The 19,508-nt window shown below is 32.0% G+C and overlaps 1 protein-coding gene across 1 annotated transcript; it reads right to left on the bottom strand.

Moving 5' to 3' along the window:
• Positions 1–243: 243 nt before the first annotated feature.
• Positions 244–18,069, bottom strand: LOC110036560 (formate--tetrahydrofolate ligase). Its single transcript, XM_020741028.1, has 5 exons — positions 17,770–18,069; positions 17,541–17,690; positions 12,918–14,093; positions 12,270–12,416; positions 244–655 (listed from the first exon to the last, which is right to left on the bottom strand). Exons 1-5 carry the CDS (start codon positions 17,929–17,931, stop codon positions 380–382), a joined length of 1,911 nt encoding a protein of 636 aa, XP_020596687.1. The 5' UTR covers positions 17,932–18,069; the 3' UTR covers positions 244–379.
• Positions 18,070–19,508: the final 1,439 nt, after the last annotated feature.

The raw sequence follows: 19,508 nt of genomic DNA, 5'->3' as shown, positions 1-19,508 counted from the left end.
AAAAAAAAAAAAATTGATCCTATGGTCCACTGTATTTAAACCAATAAAAAACAGTGGCCATAAAACAAAGTTACAAAGCAATGGAAAAATGATAAAATGATTTTTTAAATAAAACAAACAATTAAACGAGGCATAAATTGGCAGACAGATCTGTTAAATTCGGGTCAGTGAAAAAAAACATAATAATTTTCAAATAATCAGAGGCCTTAATATAAAATCTAGAAGGTATATGGATAAAAACAAAAAAAAAAAAAAACTTCTCAATTTTATTAAGAGAACAAGAGAACCAGTGCCGTGTACAATAGTTTATTCAACACAAATAGACAGCAATATAGCCACAACAATCAAGACTGAGAAGAAACAGGACAGAACCAAACTCTCAAGAGAGACCAAGTACTTTACCAGTAGTGATGTCGAAATCGATGTCAAAAAAGCATGGCCTTGTTGGAAGCCCTGGCATTGTGCTCATTGTTCCAACAAGTGGGTAGATGAAGCCCGCTCCATTGCTAGCTCTAACATCGCGAATGGGAAGCACAAACCCCTCTGGTGCACCTTTTTTAGCAGGGATGTGGGAGAATGAATACTGGGTTTTAGCCATACATATGGGAAGATCTGAGAACCCTTGCTTAGTATACACCTCAATTTGCTTTTCAGCCTGTTCATACAGTCATCAAGTCGTGCTCTCAGGACATTAAATACAAGTCAACTTAGTAAGATGTGCTAATATTAAGGTAATTATCATTTAATTTCACCAAGGGTTTTATTAAATATCAGAAAAGATAAATGAACTTATATCTTTTACTTCATATACATTCATACAGACTTTATTGCCTCACACCATCTAAGAAAGAGCTTGTACGAAGAAAGGAAAAGCCAAATGGAGAAGATGGTAGATGAAAATGGAGATGAGATGAGGAAATTTTATTGCTTCTATTTTTTCTCTCCTTGCAACCTCTTGGATGGCCTTCTCTATGTATAGGTTTGGGTTGACTCCACTTATGGATGGTTACATAAGTGGCTATACAGAAAGAAGTGCATAAATTAAAAAAGATATAGTACGTAACTATTTCTATGGTGTGTCATATCTAGTGAAGTCATTAGGTTGATAAAGACATTATGCCTTGCTGAATTAACTTATCAGAAGGATTCGCTGAATTGGATCATGTGTATTGTTTGACGAATAGGCTAAGTAATATTTATTATTTTTCCTAATCAAACTAACTGAACTTTGATAGATGGCTTTGTTAAGATGTATATGTCGAGTTGTCTTGTCAAATTGATCGAAGTGAGCTGCTGATTTGTGCTTTTTACTAATATATTTGGACTATTTAGATTGGATCACGTCTTTCAGGTTGTTTCATACTTTAAAATTGGACTCAAGCCATTTATAGCTATACATGAGATGAAGTTATTAATGCCTCTAGTCTGCCCTAAACAGGGATGTGTAGTCGACTTTGATAACCTATGGAGAGGGTGAGCAGCAATATAATCTCAAGTTCAACTTCATTATAGTTGACTCCCCAGTGACATAACATCATGTTTCAGAAACAACTCAACAACTTCAAGGTGGGGATAAATCTTCTAACTGATAAGCAATCCTAAGCATGCTACCTTAAAGCAATCAGGCTTGTCAAAGAAACATTGAACACGTTGTCCATTTAGAATAACTTGCATGAGACATTCAAGATAGTAGAAAAAATCATCATCACAAACAATGACTTTGAATCACCCCCTTCATGTGAACAACTCATTTGAACATTTAGATCAAATTCTTTGTATTAGCTTGGTCCACATCCAAAACATTAGTAGTTGACATCAAAATGAACATTAGTAGTTGACATCAACATCACTAGTTGACATCAACATCACCAACTACCGCTTGAACATTGGCAATAGGTCAAACCGATCAAGTTAAAAATTACCTACTTACAATGACATTTCAACGAGCCTATCTACAGTAAGGTCAAAAAACTGCAAGATGTCATTTTTAATGTCATTATGGTCCAGACAGCAAATTGGAAAATGAGGATGTGGTTCAACTGCAGAAATCAAAACCAAACATGTCCTGAGAACAATAATTCACTCCTGTAATGAGACACTTTGGTTGAATCAATAGTTGACTATCATAAGCATTCTTCATAACTTTTCAAGATATAATTAAGCTACATCATGTTGATCATGAAATTATTGCATTCATTAACAGCAATGGGTTGTTCTGCTACAAAGTCATGTTGTGCGGATACAAGAATGTTGTAGTGACTTACCAAAAACATGATTGAAAGCATTTTCAAAATTTAGAAAGGCAAAAATATTGAAGCCTACTTCAAAGACTCGTCATTCAAAGCAAAACTTTGGCATAACATATAATAGATCTATAGGAGACATTTGCTGCACTTAAAAAATATAATATATACCAAAATCTCATGAAATGCATCTTGAGAGTCAAATCAAGGAAATTTTTGGGCTTCCAACTCATCCCTAAGATCATTACAATGAAACCAAGCAAAGTTGAAGAGATCCTGGAAATGTCGCCAGCAAGTATGGCCAAAGAGCTGCATAAACTTTTAGGGTAGAGTACAGGCATTAATAACTTCATCTCATGTATATTTATAAAAGGCTCGAGTCCAATTTTAAAGTATGAAACAACCTGAAACACGCGATCCAATCAAAATAGTCCAAATATATTCGTAAAAAGCACAAATCAGAAGTTCAATTCGATCAATTTGACAAGGCAACTCGACATATACATCTTAACAAAGCCATCTAGCAAAGTTCAGTTAGTTTGATTAGGCAAGCCTATTCGTCAAACAATACACATGATCCAATACAGCATATCCTTCTGATAAGTTAATTCAGCAAAGCATAATGTCTTTATCAACTCACACTACAACCTAATGACTTCACTAGATATGACACAATATACAAATATTTACTGTATTTTTTTTTTAATTTATGCACTTCTTTCGGTATAGCCACTTATGTAACCATTCATAAGCGGAGTCAACCCAAACCTATAAATACAGAAAGCCATCCAAGAGGCTGAAAGAGAAAAAAAAATAGAAGTAATAAAATTTCCCTATCTCATCTCCATTTTCATCAACCATTTTCTCAATTTCGATTTACCCTTATTTGTACAGGTTCTTTCTTAGATGGTGTGAGGCCACTAAAAATTTAGGATTTAACATCCTTTTAGGTGCAGTGAGAGTGAATCATACCATAAAGTAGAAAAAGAGCTGTGCACGTGAAAGAAACTTAGATTTATAAAAATTCAATTAACATGAAGTGCACTCAAAAAGTGTGTAACGCAATAGATGAATGAAAGTAGCAAATGACATTGAGAATTCGGAAAGAATAAGAGCATGTGCATAGAGTTGCAACAAGAATTTAAATGCCTTCTTCTTTTAAATTGATGGTTTGAAGAGGTGCAATACTGGCAGCAAGAGCAAGGCGAGCTCTGCTATTTTATGCCAGCTCAAGTGAAAACTTATTTTCTAGACAGTGAAGATTCCTCTCCTTCGAATCACGGGAAGGAGAGAAGGGGAGAAAAAAAGAGGAAGAAACCATTAGAGTCTACATTTTCAAGAGAAATCATGGTACCAAAGGGAGAAATTTAAATTTTCATCTCTACAATATTATAAAGGGAGATCAGATCCTGCTAATCATGTTGCATCAATTGAATCAATTATTTATTTGTTGAAGATCACCAATGCAATTAAGTGTCAGTTATATTTTAAGGCGGAAAGAATTGGCTCTTCGTTAGTTCAGTAATCTGCCAAACTAATTTATCACTTTTTATAAAGAGTTCAAGCACATTTTTATTGAGCAATTCCCTAGTGATCAAAATCCACAGAAGAGTTCTTAAGCATGGCTGAGAACTTGTCAGAGGACATAGAAAGTTTTGTCACTAGATTCTAGCAATAAATCATGGAGGTCAAAGATTTAGAGCCAGCAATTACTCATGTTGCACTAGCTTAAAGCCCGTGATATAATTCATTATGTTGTACTCTTGGGCTGCAGCTCAAGAACTTGGCAGGATAATTGGAGTTGACAAGTAATCAATCAACTGAGTAGTACAACTCTTTGCTGAGCACATCGGGCATGAAGTAGAGAAAGCTAAACTTACATCCAAGAAGAAATCCTCTTATGTTTTCGTCAGGAGAATAGAACTCAACCTAATCAAATGAGATTGCCAAAAAATTTTGTAATTTGATGGAATTAGATTTTTGTTAATATGTGATTTATGTGCACGAGTGTCAAGTAGAATTGTACATTTGTTATCAGGAGTAATAAAATATTCGGAGAATAATAGTTGATTATTATTATATTCTTTTGGTCGTGAAATGGTAGATTTTGTTCTTATTAAATTTTTAGGGTGATTGATTTCCAGTGATCTTCTTGATTGGATACATAATTTATTCTAATTGTCAATATAATCTAATTGTGGATATCTTCTACTCCCTAAACTTGAATTTTCAGCAAAGTCGAGTAAAAGATTTGAAGTGGGTGGGGTTATTTTTAGCTCATCTATTTCTTCAGGTTGAATTAAATGTCCTGTATGCATTGATTTATTTCGTCAAAAACTTCTCTATTTCTTCAGGTTGAATCCAAAATGCTCTGATACCATTTTATTTCGAGATTTTTCGTCACTCGTTTGACGATTATAATCATTAATATTTAATTTTATTCTTTCTAAGCTTTCTTGTATATTTCTTAATTTTGTTTCTATATTTATCGAATCTTTCTTTTAGAATTCATTTTTTAATAAGATCTTCTTCCTCAATTAGTTTGCAGACTATATTAAACAAGAGGGTCCAATACGCTTCCTTCTTAATTATGATAAAAATATTATATTAAGTTATTTATTCTTATTCTAGCGTTTGATCCATACACCTCCAGTTCATATCATGTTTCTCTTCGTGGTTTTCTAAAGAAGATAAAAACTCAACAAGATCATATAGATCCATACAGACCACAACTCTACATGATTGCTTCAGAGATGCAGAACGCAGCTTTAATTTGTTTCCTACGCTGAGCGTAACCAGAATAGAAATATACAACAAAACATAATATTATTATCATTCATAAGAAAAGAAAAATAAAAGATCATACATGCTTAAAATAAAAGCTTATAGACATCTTGAGGAAGAAGTCCGTAATTTAGTCGCAGTGGCTAGCACACATTAATTTACACCAGAAAGAAAAGAGAGGAATAGAAAACTAGTGCAGAAGGCTCTGCCTCCAAATGGAGAGAAGCCTTTAATATATAGAGCTTTCAGTTGCTCTGAGTTGTCATGACTGACGATTTTTTTTCTAATAATTGAGCAGTTTGACGTCACTGCTTTCATCATTTCAAATAATTCACGACTTCAGCTTTTCTTCATTTTTCTAGTCATATTTTTGCTATCGTGAGTGGGTCCCATATTTTTGCCATCTATCAAGCTTTCTTGAATAATTGAGATAGTCAATAATTTTGAAGAATCTTTTCACAAGCTTTTGGTTTCTAGCTTCTTCCGTATTTCTTGTATTATATCCCTTTTCTGACAATACATGCACTTATGTAATCTTTCTTTCAGTTGAAGCTTCTGACAAAATAATTCTTTCACTTTTTTACTTGCATTGATATTATTTTTAATTAAAATTGAATGTCATTTTTTATACATAGCTTCATGTATTTTTCGAGTAGGTTGCTTACAGTGACTATAAATAAATAAATTTTCAGAGCAATGATAAACCCATATATTAGATATATCAATATTTTTAGTCTCAATCCATATTTGATATAATTCTTCAACTTTATTTCTCTGGAATTGAGTTCCAATAGATTTATATTTGGGAACATATAGTTCGCTACTAATTCCTATTTGAATTAGAAAAATAATTCCTTCTTTTTCTTCAGGATAAGTTTGAAATATTTTCATAAATATATTCCAATGCTTAATTACGGAATGAAAAATTTCTACTGCATCAGATATTTGTTTTGGTAGTACTTTGAGAATATTTTCATCTTCTAAATAAATCATTCTTATCATTCCACATTTATATAATTCAGCTATAATTTCATAGTCAGAATTTTCATATATATAAGTAACTTGATAATTTACAATTATATGAAAATATATCTGAGAATTAATTCTCTCGTTATATATAGAAAATTGTTGTCATTCATTTGATATTTCTGTAAAATTCTTTTTGGAACTTATATCTTTATTTTGTAATATTTTTGAATAAGATGGTTCATAATTAGAAAAAGTTGATGCTTCTCTATTAATTTTTAATTTATTTAGAACCTTTATCTCTTCAGATATTGATTCTTCTTTTATATTTTTGAGATTAGAGAAATCTCTAATTTTTCTTAATTCACACGCAGGTATTAATTCATCTTCTTTGATTTCTCTCTTGAGATAATCTCTAATTTTTATAGATTCTTTCATAATTCTTTCAACATAGGATATTTCACATTCGAGCTTCCATATCTGTGATTCCAATACTTCGAGATAGCTTGATATGTTTGGATTATATTTTATATCTTCTTCAAGGTTTGAATCATATAATTCCATATTTTCGTCTTATGACAGATCTATTTCCTGCATAATTCACGAGATAAGATATCAGCTAAAGCATTTCTACTTACTTTTATATATTCTAATTCAAAAGAATAAGCATAAAACCAGTTTTGTCATCTAATTAATCTTTTGTTTGGTAAAGAATCTATAATTTTTCCTTTAATCAAAGATATAGCAGTCTTGTTAGCAATTCTGATTAAAAATGTCTCATTAAGAAATATTTCAATTTTTTTAATAACCTTTTTGATTGCTAAAAGTTCTTTTTCGTTAATATGATAATTTTATTCAGTGGGAGTGTACGTACCTGAGTCATATTTGCAGAGGTCTTTCTCATTTATTCATGCTTTAAGAACAGCTCCCCATATAATCTCAGAACTATCAGTTTCTATAATTAAATAATCTCCGAGTATTGGTAGATGAAGTTTTGGTAGGTTTTTACATAATTTTTTTATTTCTTGTAAAATTTTTTGATCTTTCTCATCCCAATTACATGCCAGGTTTTTTCTTAATTTTTTTTGAAGTGGAGCTTTTAATTTTGCTAAGTGTTTTATAAAAGCTTCTGCATAATTAATGAATCATAAAAATCGTTGCAAATCTTTTTGATTGTTTATATTTTTAAAATAATCTATTTTTGTTAGAATATGATCTTGTAATTATATGGCTCCCCCCTTTATCTATAATTAATCCTAAAAATTCTATAGTGTTTTTGATAAAAACAGTTTTTTTCTTACTTAATGTTATTCCATGTTTTTTAGCTTTCTGAGATAACAGAGTTAAATGTTTCAGATGTTGAGTAATGTTTTCACTAAATATTAACATATCATCTACATAAATTAAACAAAAATGAGAGAATTCAGAGAATATATTATCCATTTTTCTTTAAAATATTTGTGGGTCATTTTTAAGACCAAATGGCATAACATTCCATGCGGCGTACTAAATGTCCATGCAGCGTACTAAATGCTGTAAATTCTTTGTTATTTTGATGCATCATAATTTGCCAAAAACTATGATTTGCAATCCAATTTTGAGAACCATTTGACAGTTTTAATATGGTTTATTAATACTTTTTTGTTAGGTAAGAAGTATCCATCGAACTTTGTATTTTCATTGAGTTTTTAATAATTTATTATCATTCGAACTTTTCCTCTGAGTTGCTTGGCATAATTTCTAACTAAAAAAGCTGGACTACTATGAGGACGGACTACTATGAGGACTGGACTTTTACTTGGTTCTATTAATTTCATTTTTAGAAGTTCTTGTATTTGAGTTTGAAATTCATTTTTATCTTTTGTGGTGTATTTCATTAGTTTTACACGAATAATGAGATTAGAGTTAATTGGTTCTATAATGGCTACAGGTTCATCTTTTCCCCAAAATTCTAGAGGATTTTCTGAGAAAGATTGATTGAATAAAGATGACGCAAATTCTCGAAGTTTTATTAATTCAGGATTTGTTATTTTATATATTTTTGAATCAAGATTGAATAAATGAGGACATTTCGCTTGTATATCTTTATCTAATGGATAATCATCACCTTGACTGCGAAAGATATGAGGTGTTATATGCATTATTGGATAATGTAATAATGGGCATTGTAATTCGTCATTTGAGGGTGTTATTAGGGTGATTTTTTCGTGAGTTTGTATAAATGATGAGAATGTTTTGAAGAAATTATTTCGTAGAATTAAATCAGGGCCTTCATCTGTTAGACACCATAAATTTGTAATTTTTATAATTGCGAAGTCTATTAGGAGTAATTGATTTTCCCAAAATTCATTAATGGTTTTTAGACCATTGAAAGTTTCTAATAGAAGATTTTCTTTATGTGTTTGTATGTGTGATGGAATCATTAGTTTTTTGCATACGGTTATATCGCTACCAGTATCACATAAGGCGTGAATTGGAATAAGTTCATATGTGAGAATATATAATTCTACATTAATATAGCTATGAAATTTCATTAATTCTTTGTATAATGTTATTATTTATTTCAACATTTTCGTAGTTGAATGAAATAGTATGTTGTTGTAAAAAATTCATTCCTATTAGTATTTTTGTTGATTTTTTATCATCGAGTAAGAATAAATGTTGAAAATCAATTCTTTGATTATTAATATCCCAAAATCCAAAGAGTATGTTAGATTTGTGCGTACAAATATATTCTTGTCCTTCATAATCTTCATAATTGTAAGGACTTTGTTTTAAAATATATAAAAAAATTTTGTAATTTGATGGAATTAGATTTTTGTTAATATGTGATTTATGTGCACCAGTGTCAAGTAGAATTGTACATTTGTTATCAGGAGTAATAAAATATTCGGAGAATAATAGTTGATTATTATTATATTCTTTTGGTCGTGAAATGGTAGATTTTGTTCTTATTAAATTTTTAGAGTGATTGATTTACAGTGATCTTCTTTGTTGGATACATAATGTATTTCAATTATCAATATAATCTAATTATGGATATCTTCAACTCCCTAAACTTGAATTTTCAGCAACGTCGAGTCAGCAACGGCGAGGAAAAGATTTGAAGTGGGTGGGGTTATTTTTAGCTCATTTATTTCTTCAGGTTGAATTAAATGTCCTATATGAGAGAATAGTGGGTCTAAATGTATGGGATATTTATGGGGTTTAAAAGCTATAGTATTATGTTGATTACTATATGCATAAGCAATTTGATATGTAATGTTGTATACAACGCTTCCTTCTCTTAGCTTTATTTTATCAAATTTATGACGTAGTGTCAATGATTTGTCTAAGTGTTTATCATTAATATTTACAGCATAATTAGGATGTAGATTAAACATAAGTGTTTGATAACATAAATTACCTTGTATTACTCCTAATAAAGCGTCTTTTTTATAATAAATAATTATGTCATCATAAATCCATATTGTTATAGGACTATCTATTCCTTTTCTAAAATAAGCTTTTATTAATATTTGAATTCCTCCAAAGAAAATGTGTTTATATTTTCCAGGATTCTTTATATTTTGCAAATCTTGCTGTTTTATTTGTTGATTATATAAAGGAATGTGTGTTCTTCCTTCAGTATTAATTATATTTATAGGATGATAACCTATCGAATACTGTAATGAATACTTCTTTTCCAAATAAATATTGGCATTTCAAAGCAATGCTTAGTTCATAGAGATAATTTTCTTTTCGTTATTTTATTGTAGACTTCTTCAGATAATATGATGTCTTTCATATTCAATATTATTATCATTAATTATATCAGATTCATGATTTTCTGACATTAATCAGAATACAGGTATTCATCTATTTCCTGATCATAATAAATAATGTCTATTAGATTTTATTCAGTGTCGAATAATTCGTATAGTTTTTCGTCACTGTCTATTTCTGATAGATCAAAAATAGATCAAAAATAGGTTGGAGATTATGGAGATTAGATTGATTTATTATTGAAATAGATTTTACATTACTTAATTTAGTTTTCGAAGGGCAATTATTTGCATAATGACCTTCTTGTTTACATATCCATCATTTATTATTTTAATTTGTTTGTTTTTGTATTATTTTCTTTTCTCCTAAAGGTTCTCTTATTAGAATTATAATATTTTTTATTTGTTTTTCGGAAGAATTTTTTTTTCTTTTTTGCAGAGCACTCACAGGTGTTATGTAATGGACATCCTCATTGTTGAGGAATTAAGTTGGATTTTTCACAACATAGAGATTGTTTATATTGTTTATTTTTCTTATGCAATCAACTTGTTGACATGCTTTAGCTAATTTTTCTATGGCAAAGTGTATTCGACTTCCTAAAAAGGTATCATTATGATATATTTGTTTGAATTCTTGACTCCATAAAATATTATATGTTCTGGTAGTTTGTAGAAATACATATCTAAATATGCGTGTTTTTCTTCATATAATATATCATAGAAAATTTTTTGATAGTCACAACTATATTCATTTAAGTAGCAAATATTGCATATATTTAAAGATGTTAACTTTTGTTTGGCTTCTTGGGACGCCTTTTTTTCGTCTTTGTTCGTCTGAGAATGTTAATACTTTATATCCTAGGAATTCTCCTTTTAAATACTTTGCATATTCATTAGGCCAACTTCCAGGATTATTTGGGTCACATGTTTGTCTTATAGTATTTTTTTGTTCAGAAGATAATCCTGAAAACCATTTTTTACTTATTTCTGTTAATGTGTTTTCTATATAATTATACATGTCTTCTCCTTTTAAGTTATAATTATATATTGCTAAACTATTTTCAATTACCCATTTGTCTATGACTTCGCTTGTATTTTTACAGCAATCAATGTTTAAATAAACTCCAAACTACTAATAGGTTCTGACATATTATCAGATAGTTTTTTATCATTTTTGGATTTGTTAGTAGATCTCAGACTTGGTATTCTTTTAATACTAACACTGGGAGGTAATTGGTTAAAATAAGATGTAGTATTTATGTTAATTGGATTAGAACTAGTGCTGACTTCATTTGAGATTGGAGTATCTACAGAGGATAGTTTATTGGATTTTTCATAAATTGATATTCCGTCAAAGTATTAATTAAGTCTTTAATTTCATTTTCAGAATAAGTTGGTTCTTCAACATTGATGACTTCGTTTAATTGCATAGAACCTTGAATATTTCTTTGCATATTTGTTCAGCCTAGAATTTCAGGATTAGAATAAAATTTTTCTAAATTACAACATTCAACTAGGATGGCAGTTGTTGCTATATTGCTATTCAAAATTTGTTGATTTTGTATTATTCTTATTCCTAAATCGTAATATTAGAAGTGTTTTCATTATGAGCTAGTTTTTTGTATTTGTTTTGAATTAGATTTTTAAATAATTTATTTTTTTCCAATTGATTTTGATTTAGTTCCATAAATTAACGAGTTGTTCATTAGTTATGATTTCAGAATATAATCCTAATTCTATTTGTTGTTTTAAAATCATATAGCTTATAACAATCCATTCATTGCAATTTCCTAGAGGAGATTTAATAATGAAACATTTGTTCTTTCCTAAAGACTTCTAGTTGATTATTTTTAAAATTTATCTGTAATAAATCACAAATACGATTAAATTCGTTCTCAAGATATTAGTTATTTATCATTATTCAACATCTAACTTATTTCCTATGTCATCTATAAAATCGTTAAAATATAATTTTCTTTTCAACTTATTTTCTTCTTTAATCTGAGTTTCATAAGAAAAATCTAAATCACAAGAATATTTTTTTGTACATAAACATATTTTATGTTTAGGGCAATTATATATAATTCCTTGTTCTTTACGAAGTGCATAATATTTTTTATATTCCTGATTTATTTCTTCAAAAATTTCTCGATAATTTAAAGATGTCCCAGTTTGAGCATCAAGCTCTGATACCATTTTATTTCAAGATTTTTTGCCACTCGTTTGACGATTATAATCATTAATATTTAGATATCAGTCAAATGCCTGATGGAAATGTAGCCATACTTATGCAAGCGTGACCCTTCCATACTCAATAGGGCATCGGTAACAATACCAAGGCTGAACCCAATAGGTGGATGAGAATGTGCATAAATGAATGTGTACCACATACCTCACAATACATGGTGAGCTCCATAGTTGCGCATAATGCTACTTGACAACAAATAATTGATGATATTATATAAACCTAGAAGATGTTGATTGATCAATCGAAAATAGTAAAAGGTGGTACCTGTTCTGAGTACTCAACATCAGCAGCACCATAAGACTTGGCTATGGCCTCAATCTTCTCTTTAATGCTCAAGTCAAGAGGATAAAGAAATTTTAGTGGCTGTGTATGACTCTCGCATGCTCTCTGAACTGCAAGCCCAAGGTCAACCTAACGATTTTCAGAACTACATTGCATCAGAAAAAAGCTGAAACAAGAACCAAACTTCACTGTTGGTCTGTAGCTTATTTAAAAAATAATGGTAGTAGCCTGGAAAAAAAGGAGTCCAATTTACAATTCTCAGTGCAAATACTATAATAAAATAGCACCTTGCAATACAGAAAAATAAATCGGAATCAAAGTTAAGGCATTTTGCAAGGATTATATCAGTTGCTAGCTGTAAAATGTTTTCACAAAAATTCTTATGAATTTCAACAGTTATATCGAGTTTGAAATAGAAGTGGGCAAATACACAACAAAATTTTGTTTAGAATATAAAAGAAAAAAAAACATTAGCACATAAACAACAAAAGATAGAGTAGACAAAAATGAAATTTACTAATATATTCCTAACTGCTGAGACAACATTATTTAGCAGAACAGCAGAAAGCAGAAGTGTTTGATTATAATGTGGAAAAATTAAGCTTTTGTTATTAATGAAAGTGTGCTTACTGCTCCTTTTCCACCGTGAGCATGATGGGTGCACACAACTGCATCAAAAGAACCAGCTGCCAAAGAAGCATTTCGCACAGCATTCATCTCAGCATCAGTGTCTGCTTCAAACTTGTTGATTGCAACCACAACATTCACACCATAAAGCTTTGTGTTTGAGATATGTCTAACAAGATTTACACAACCAGCTTCTACAAGAGCTACATTCTCATTTAGGTAAGCATGATCAAGCGGCCTCCCTGCAACGACCTCTGGGCCACCGCCGTGCATTTTCAGAGCTCTAATCGTAGCAACAATAATGGCACACTGAGGCGTTAAACCACTATAACGACATTTTATGTTCATAAACTTTTCAGTGCCAATATCAGAACCAAAACCTGCTTCTGTGATCACAAACCCACCTTTACCAACCAACTTAATGGCAATCTTATCAGCAACAATCGATGAATTACCATGAGCTATATTAGCAAAAGGCCCAGCATGTACAAGAACTGGTGTTCCTTCCAGGGTTTGCATTAGCGTTGGATGAATGGCATCCTTCATCAAAACAGTCAGGGCACCACCAATCCCAAGGTCATCAGCAGTGATTGGCTCACCAGATCTGCTGTTTCCAATAACCATCCTACCAAATCTTTCCCTCATGTCTGAAAGAGAAGTCGTTAAGGCTAACACAGCCATAATCTCACTAGCCACTGATATGTCAAAGCTAGTCTCTCTTACCATTCCCTTCTCTTCGGGCCCTTGTCCGACAGTAATCTTTCTCAAAAAACGGTCATTGATATCCATAACTCTTCTCCAAGTGATAGAATCTGGGTCAATGTCTAGTCTAACAAAACTTTTAACTTCTTCAGGCGTAAGATCATCAGGGTTTGTCTTAGAAATCCCAAGTTTCCTTAAACGTCGGAACATGACATTAGCAAAACTCCGCTGGCCTTGTTTGTTGGGTGGGCAAAGCCTATTGAATAGAGCCTTGTCAGACTGTGATGCCTCATGAAAAATTCGTGCATCAATGGCAGCAGCAAGTAGATTGTTTGCAGCGGTAATGGCATGGATATCACCTGTTAGGTGAAGATTGAACTCATCCATGGGAATCACTTGGCTATAACCACCACCTGCAGCACCGCCTTTGATTCCAAAAGTTGGACCTTGAGATGGTTGACGGATGCAAGTGACAACCTACAAGACAAGCTGAACATCTAGATGAGATTTGTAAAAAACAATCGAAACTAAGAGAAGAAAAAACCACAACCATAGGATTGAATGTTTAAATAAAATAACAATTTAATAGCTAAAGTATACAATACTGACCTACAAACAGCCACACGCATACAATGGTAAGAAACACATTGAATTTAATTGACAGTTTTATCTCATAAATTCACTCAAATAATAAAAATAAAACAAAGAACATTAATAGGAAGAAAACCAAAATGTAGATCTCCAAAAAGATAAACGTATGTTAAATGAATACAGAAAACCGAAAGATCTATCAAAATAAATTCACAAGGACATGAATGTTTTATGGTGGAAAGTAATCTTCTTGAATACAAGAAAGCAAGAATTTTATCAAATTGCTCAGAGTAACAATTACAAAAGAAAACACATTTCCAGTAGAATCCCGGAGAGAAAACTGAAAAACAGAGAGTCATATTTACTAAAAATATGTTCCCACAAAATTGAACCACATTTGTCATGGAATAGAATATTCCATAAAGTTTTTGTCTGGGGACTCTGACTCTGAACTCTTGAGCAAAGAAGCACAGCCACTAACCCTCAACCAATTTAGCATAATAAACTTGATTGGCAGTAGGGAATAAATCATTAAGTATGAGACAACAGCAGGGATCAAAATTTCACAAACTTCGACATGAAAACTATATCAAAATGATATTTTTGAAGAATAAAATATTCTGCATTGTGAAGAAAAAAGCTTTATTTTGCAATCAATCATTGATCATTCATAAATAACAATTTTCGAACAATGATGGTGAAGGTATAGCCAATGAAGTATTGAGCTATGACATTATCATTAATCTCACTTGAGCACCAACCCACACATATAACAGAACATTAGATTAAAAAAAAAAAATCAAAGAACCCAATATTCACCGATAAAAAAAGCTTTCCCTTTTTTACCTTTGACTCAACATACAACAAATAGCAAGACAGCAATGCCGATAATTAAGTTTATGTTAGCTCCACTATTTTCTTATACAGATATAAATAAGCATCACCTTTGCTTTTATGCTTTCTTTGTAATTTCTCAATAGTCGAGGACTGACTGTCATTATCAAGGTAATGATGCGGCTCAGATAGTTCTTGTATTGACATACAAATAATAATCTGAGCCTTATAGAAAAGTTGAAGAAGGGAAACATGGATTGAGATTGGTTTTTCTTTGGTGTCATGGGAAACTTAATGTGAGAGAAGGATGTTTGGATGCACAACACATACAATCTCAGAGCGTTGAAGTTGCTGAAGGTGGATTTTTTCTCGCTATCTCAACGGTGTCTAGAAATCTGAAATTGTAAACATGACAAATCTTGGCTCTCTTTTTCTTCCTGTTTTCATCATTTTCTCTTAAACTTATGTGTTCTGCAACTCGGGGTAGAACAGACACTACATAAACACTAACAACCTTGAAAGGCGCAGGTACACTTCAAGCTAATCTCTTCAATCAATGTTGAAACTTACTGCATGGAAGTGACTATATAATCATATATGAATGGCAGTCCTTTTTTTTTTTTAAACCACCAATCCACTTCATATCATCTTCCTAATAAAGTGTAGCTTCACAACCAGATGCTTGATATTTTTATGAAAAAATCTAATTCCAAGTCAAATGATTCCTCCTTCATTATCACAAAAAACTTCTATTCTCTTTTGATTCAATTGCAACTCCTAAATCAAACATCTGCAACCATAGACTTGCTTGCCTCCGTGACTGCCATATACTCAGCTTCTGTTGTTGAGAGAGCGACAGAATTTTGCTGATTTGCCCAGCAACCTAGTGCAGTACCGAAAACAATGAACGCATTAATTGCAAACAATGAAACCAATAAGTGATTTCCTTGTGTCCAAATTCCTGCAAAGTCAGAGTCTACATACCTAGTCACACAACATCGGAACCTTCATTACACTATTTCCTCCAAAAACTAATCACAAATGAACTAATCCTTTCAAATGTCTAAAAATCCATTTTAAAGGCTGCCAATGCTCTCCACCTGGATTGGACAAAAATTATCAAAACAAATAGAATAAGCCCGATTAAGTACTGAGCATAACATGGATAATAGCAGAAGGTACCACACACATCTCAAACTTGTCTTCTTCACTATGGTGTATTTGATCCACAAAGAGCTTCAAGTGTTGAGCCAATGGAGTGAAAACAAGCTTAAGAGCACACTTGCCAAATGATTCCTCCTTCAATCATCCACAGTGAGATTGAGCACTTGGACGACCAATAAATCTAAATGAACAGAATCAAGAGTGCTTTTAATTAGATGATTCTAACACAAAACTTTAAATGCCTTGCGAAAAACAAATACTTTGTAAATGGTTCAATTCTCTGATCATCACCTCATAATCTTTATTTACAGAGTTAGTTCAAATCACATTTACTCACACGCCCAAGCCTTCAATGCACAATTCAACCTTATTTTAAAACCATTTCCAAAATATCTGTTTATATTAGTTCCTTTTATTGAGTAAAGTCCTTTTCTTCTAATATCTTTTATTACTACAATTGCACCTTAAGGCGTTTAAAATCCCAATTTTAGTGTTAGTTATACATTTCCATGAAACAAAATTTCAGAAAAAAATTATATTTCTTTTCAACTCAAGTGCTTACCAGACATCTTATAATACTCTTTCAATGCTGCTGAACATCCTCAATAAAATGGATCCCACCCTGAAAAGAGACTCTTCCATGCATAAGCATATCTTTGAAGTTGTCATCAACTTTTGGAAACAAAATCAAAAGTGACAAACCAATATTTTCTACATAAAGAGTGCTTTTATTAAACTCATCAATATTGTTAGTGGACATTTCATAATGGATCTTGAATTTAACATGGAGGATTCAAGGTGGGGTAGTTAGGAGCACATGCCAGACATGATAGTTAAATTAATTGGCTCAGCTTAACCCCGAAATCTTCTTTTTTTATGACTTAAGATCAAAATATGTTTGGTAGCGCCTATTGATAAGGTTTATTGCCGGATTTATGAAATTTGGTGAAACATAAAAATACGCAATTTCAATGGATTTATGAAATTCGGTATTTAAGATCCAAATTTTCCCTTCGGTTCAGCTTAAATCCAGATTTAATAAATCCAGCGAAAGAATGAATTTAACAGATCTAAGATTTAGGGATTTACTAAATTCTACCAACGCTAAATCCTGCTTGTAGCCAAACACCACAAAAATATGAGAAATAATGAGAATGCAGAGAGAGAAATTGCAAACACGCATGTCTCACTATCTGATAGAGACCACAGAAGGTAATTTGAACTTAAAGACAGTATTTCATCACCAACTTGAAAATAGTGCATTCTAAAATATAAATTTTAAAATAAGACGGCTCTAATTTTACATTGTGCCAACTGAAAAGTTTCTAAACTTGCCTTCTTATCAAGGAAAGCACCTAGAGCTTGGCAGAGCCCAACGGTTGTTGTTGATTTCCCCTCGCCGAGGGGCGTCGGAGTGATACCCCCGACTACAACGTAGTAACCATCCGCTGACCTATCAAGCTCGTCGAGGACAGAGAGAAGCACCTGATAGCATGACACATAAAATCAAGAGAAAAATATAAGACGCGATAGCTGAGGAAATACTCTTGAGCAATGAGATCACCTTGGCTTTGTATTTTCCGTAGAGATCGTAGTGCTCGGACTTGAGGCCAAGGCTTTCGGCAATCTCCGATATGAGCAGCGGCTGCACCGAGTTAGCTACGTCGATGTCCGCCGGCACCGGCGTGGTCACCTCGAGCCGCCTTATCGTCTTCGAAGAGCCCATTTCAATCTATCGATGGATATCGGCGAAAGAACGCCCTACAAACCGCTGGAGAGGAATAAAGAAGGTTTGGAAAATCTCCGGAAGTGTGAGGCCAAAGGAAAAATTATTGGATAGGACACCGCCGGCATGCAGAGATGTCCGATCTACACCTAACTGATGATATATTTTGGTGGCACTTCAAATTTTTTTTATTTTTATTTAAAAAAAAAAAATTGATTAGATCCTCATCGTAGATCGCCGTGATCTATGATATAAATCGGACACTGCATGCATCTCTGCATGCGATGTCCATATGCAATAATATTTCGAGGCGAAGAGCTGTTTGGGGAGTCTTTTTTCCGAGTAAGGAATAATTTCTCCCTTTCTACATGATACATGAGCACATGAAAAGTTTGTGCACCGCATGAAAAATGAAAATAAGATCGGGCCGATTAATATTATTCTGAATATTTTCGCGTTATTCTTATGTTATTGGTATGTTATTGATGGGTTATTCATGTCAGTGAATATTTTTCGTATTTTTAATGTGTTATTGGTGTGTTATTCATGAATAAAACCTCAAAACATGCCAATAACACATAATAACGCGAAAAATATTCAGAATAACGCGAATATTTCTATAATACGGTCAAGCCGAGTCCCGCATTTTTAATGTGTTATTGGTGTGTTATTCATGTGTTATTGTTCTGTTATTGAAGAAATATTTTTCGTGTTATTCATGTGTTCTTTGTATTATTGTTTAAAGAATAATAATATCTCAAAATCAATTCAATAACACATCAATTACAAGAAAAATATTCAGAGTAACGCGAAGGGAATATTCTTATAACAAAATCAGGTCGGGTCGCAAGTTTTCATTTTTTTTATTTTTTATAGAAGTAGGCCCCGACTTTCCACGTATCAGCTCTAGATTTGACTCTGCAAGCAACTCTGCATAAGAAGTCTTGATGTACTAATTTTTCATTGTGTTGTCCCGCGACACGGAGTTGCTTTGGAATTTGGACTGTTGTGAATGGAACCCCACAGATTTGGATTGATGCGAATTGGAAAGAAAATATAAAATAAATAAAATATATTTAAAAACACATATTATCTTTTACAAAACAAATCTCTTGTGAATCATGAAAATGATTTGAAAAAGAGGTAAGTGGAAAAGGAAGAAGAATATGATAAAAAAATTATTTAAAAAAATAGTGGAGAACATTCACAAGGTAACTTTTGTGTGGTAGCTCAAGAGCATATGTCCGAAACAAGATCGGATCGAATGAACTTGAAAGTATACCCGCGAGGAAAATGTTATGAGAGCAATTCATAACTACAAAATCAAATGTTTAAGTTTATTTTGGGTTAAGAGTAACTCCCAAAGAGTCGTATCTATTTGGTTAATTACATCTCAGAGGATGCTCAAAAATACTCTCGAGAATAGAAGTCTTGTCGATGCTCATATGATGACCAGTTGAAGGGTGTGTCAAAAGGACACGGTTATAACAAATCGTAACATCTCGGCGCTCCAAAGCCTATAATGAGCTGTGAGGGCAATGAGTGAATCTTTCATATTCTAAAAGGACATTTATTAA

The sequence above is a fragment of the Phalaenopsis equestris genome, unplaced genomic scaffold (assembly GCF_001263595.1).
Source record: "Phalaenopsis equestris unplaced genomic scaffold, ASM126359v1 Scaffold208424, whole genome shotgun sequence".
NCBI classification, from domain to species: domain Eukaryota; kingdom Viridiplantae; phylum Streptophyta; class Magnoliopsida; order Asparagales; family Orchidaceae; genus Phalaenopsis; species Phalaenopsis equestris.
This window is presented reverse-complemented; position numbering and strand designations above follow the sequence as displayed.

Bases quoted from the DNA above. Each gene is read 5' to 3' on its own strand.
- LOC110036560 (XM_020741028.1), bottom strand. From the start codon at position 17,931: ATGGGCTCTTCGAAGACGATAAGGCGGCTCGAGGTGACCACGCCGGTG. The intron at 17,691-17,769 runs GTGATCTCATTG...TCATGCTATCAG, and splicing joins ACGGAAAATACAAAGCCAAG to GTGCTTCTCTCTGTCCTCGA. The intron at 656-12,269 runs GTACCACCTTTT...CTGTATGAACAG, and splicing joins ATGTTGAGTACTCAGAACAG to GCTGAAAAGCAAATTGAGGT.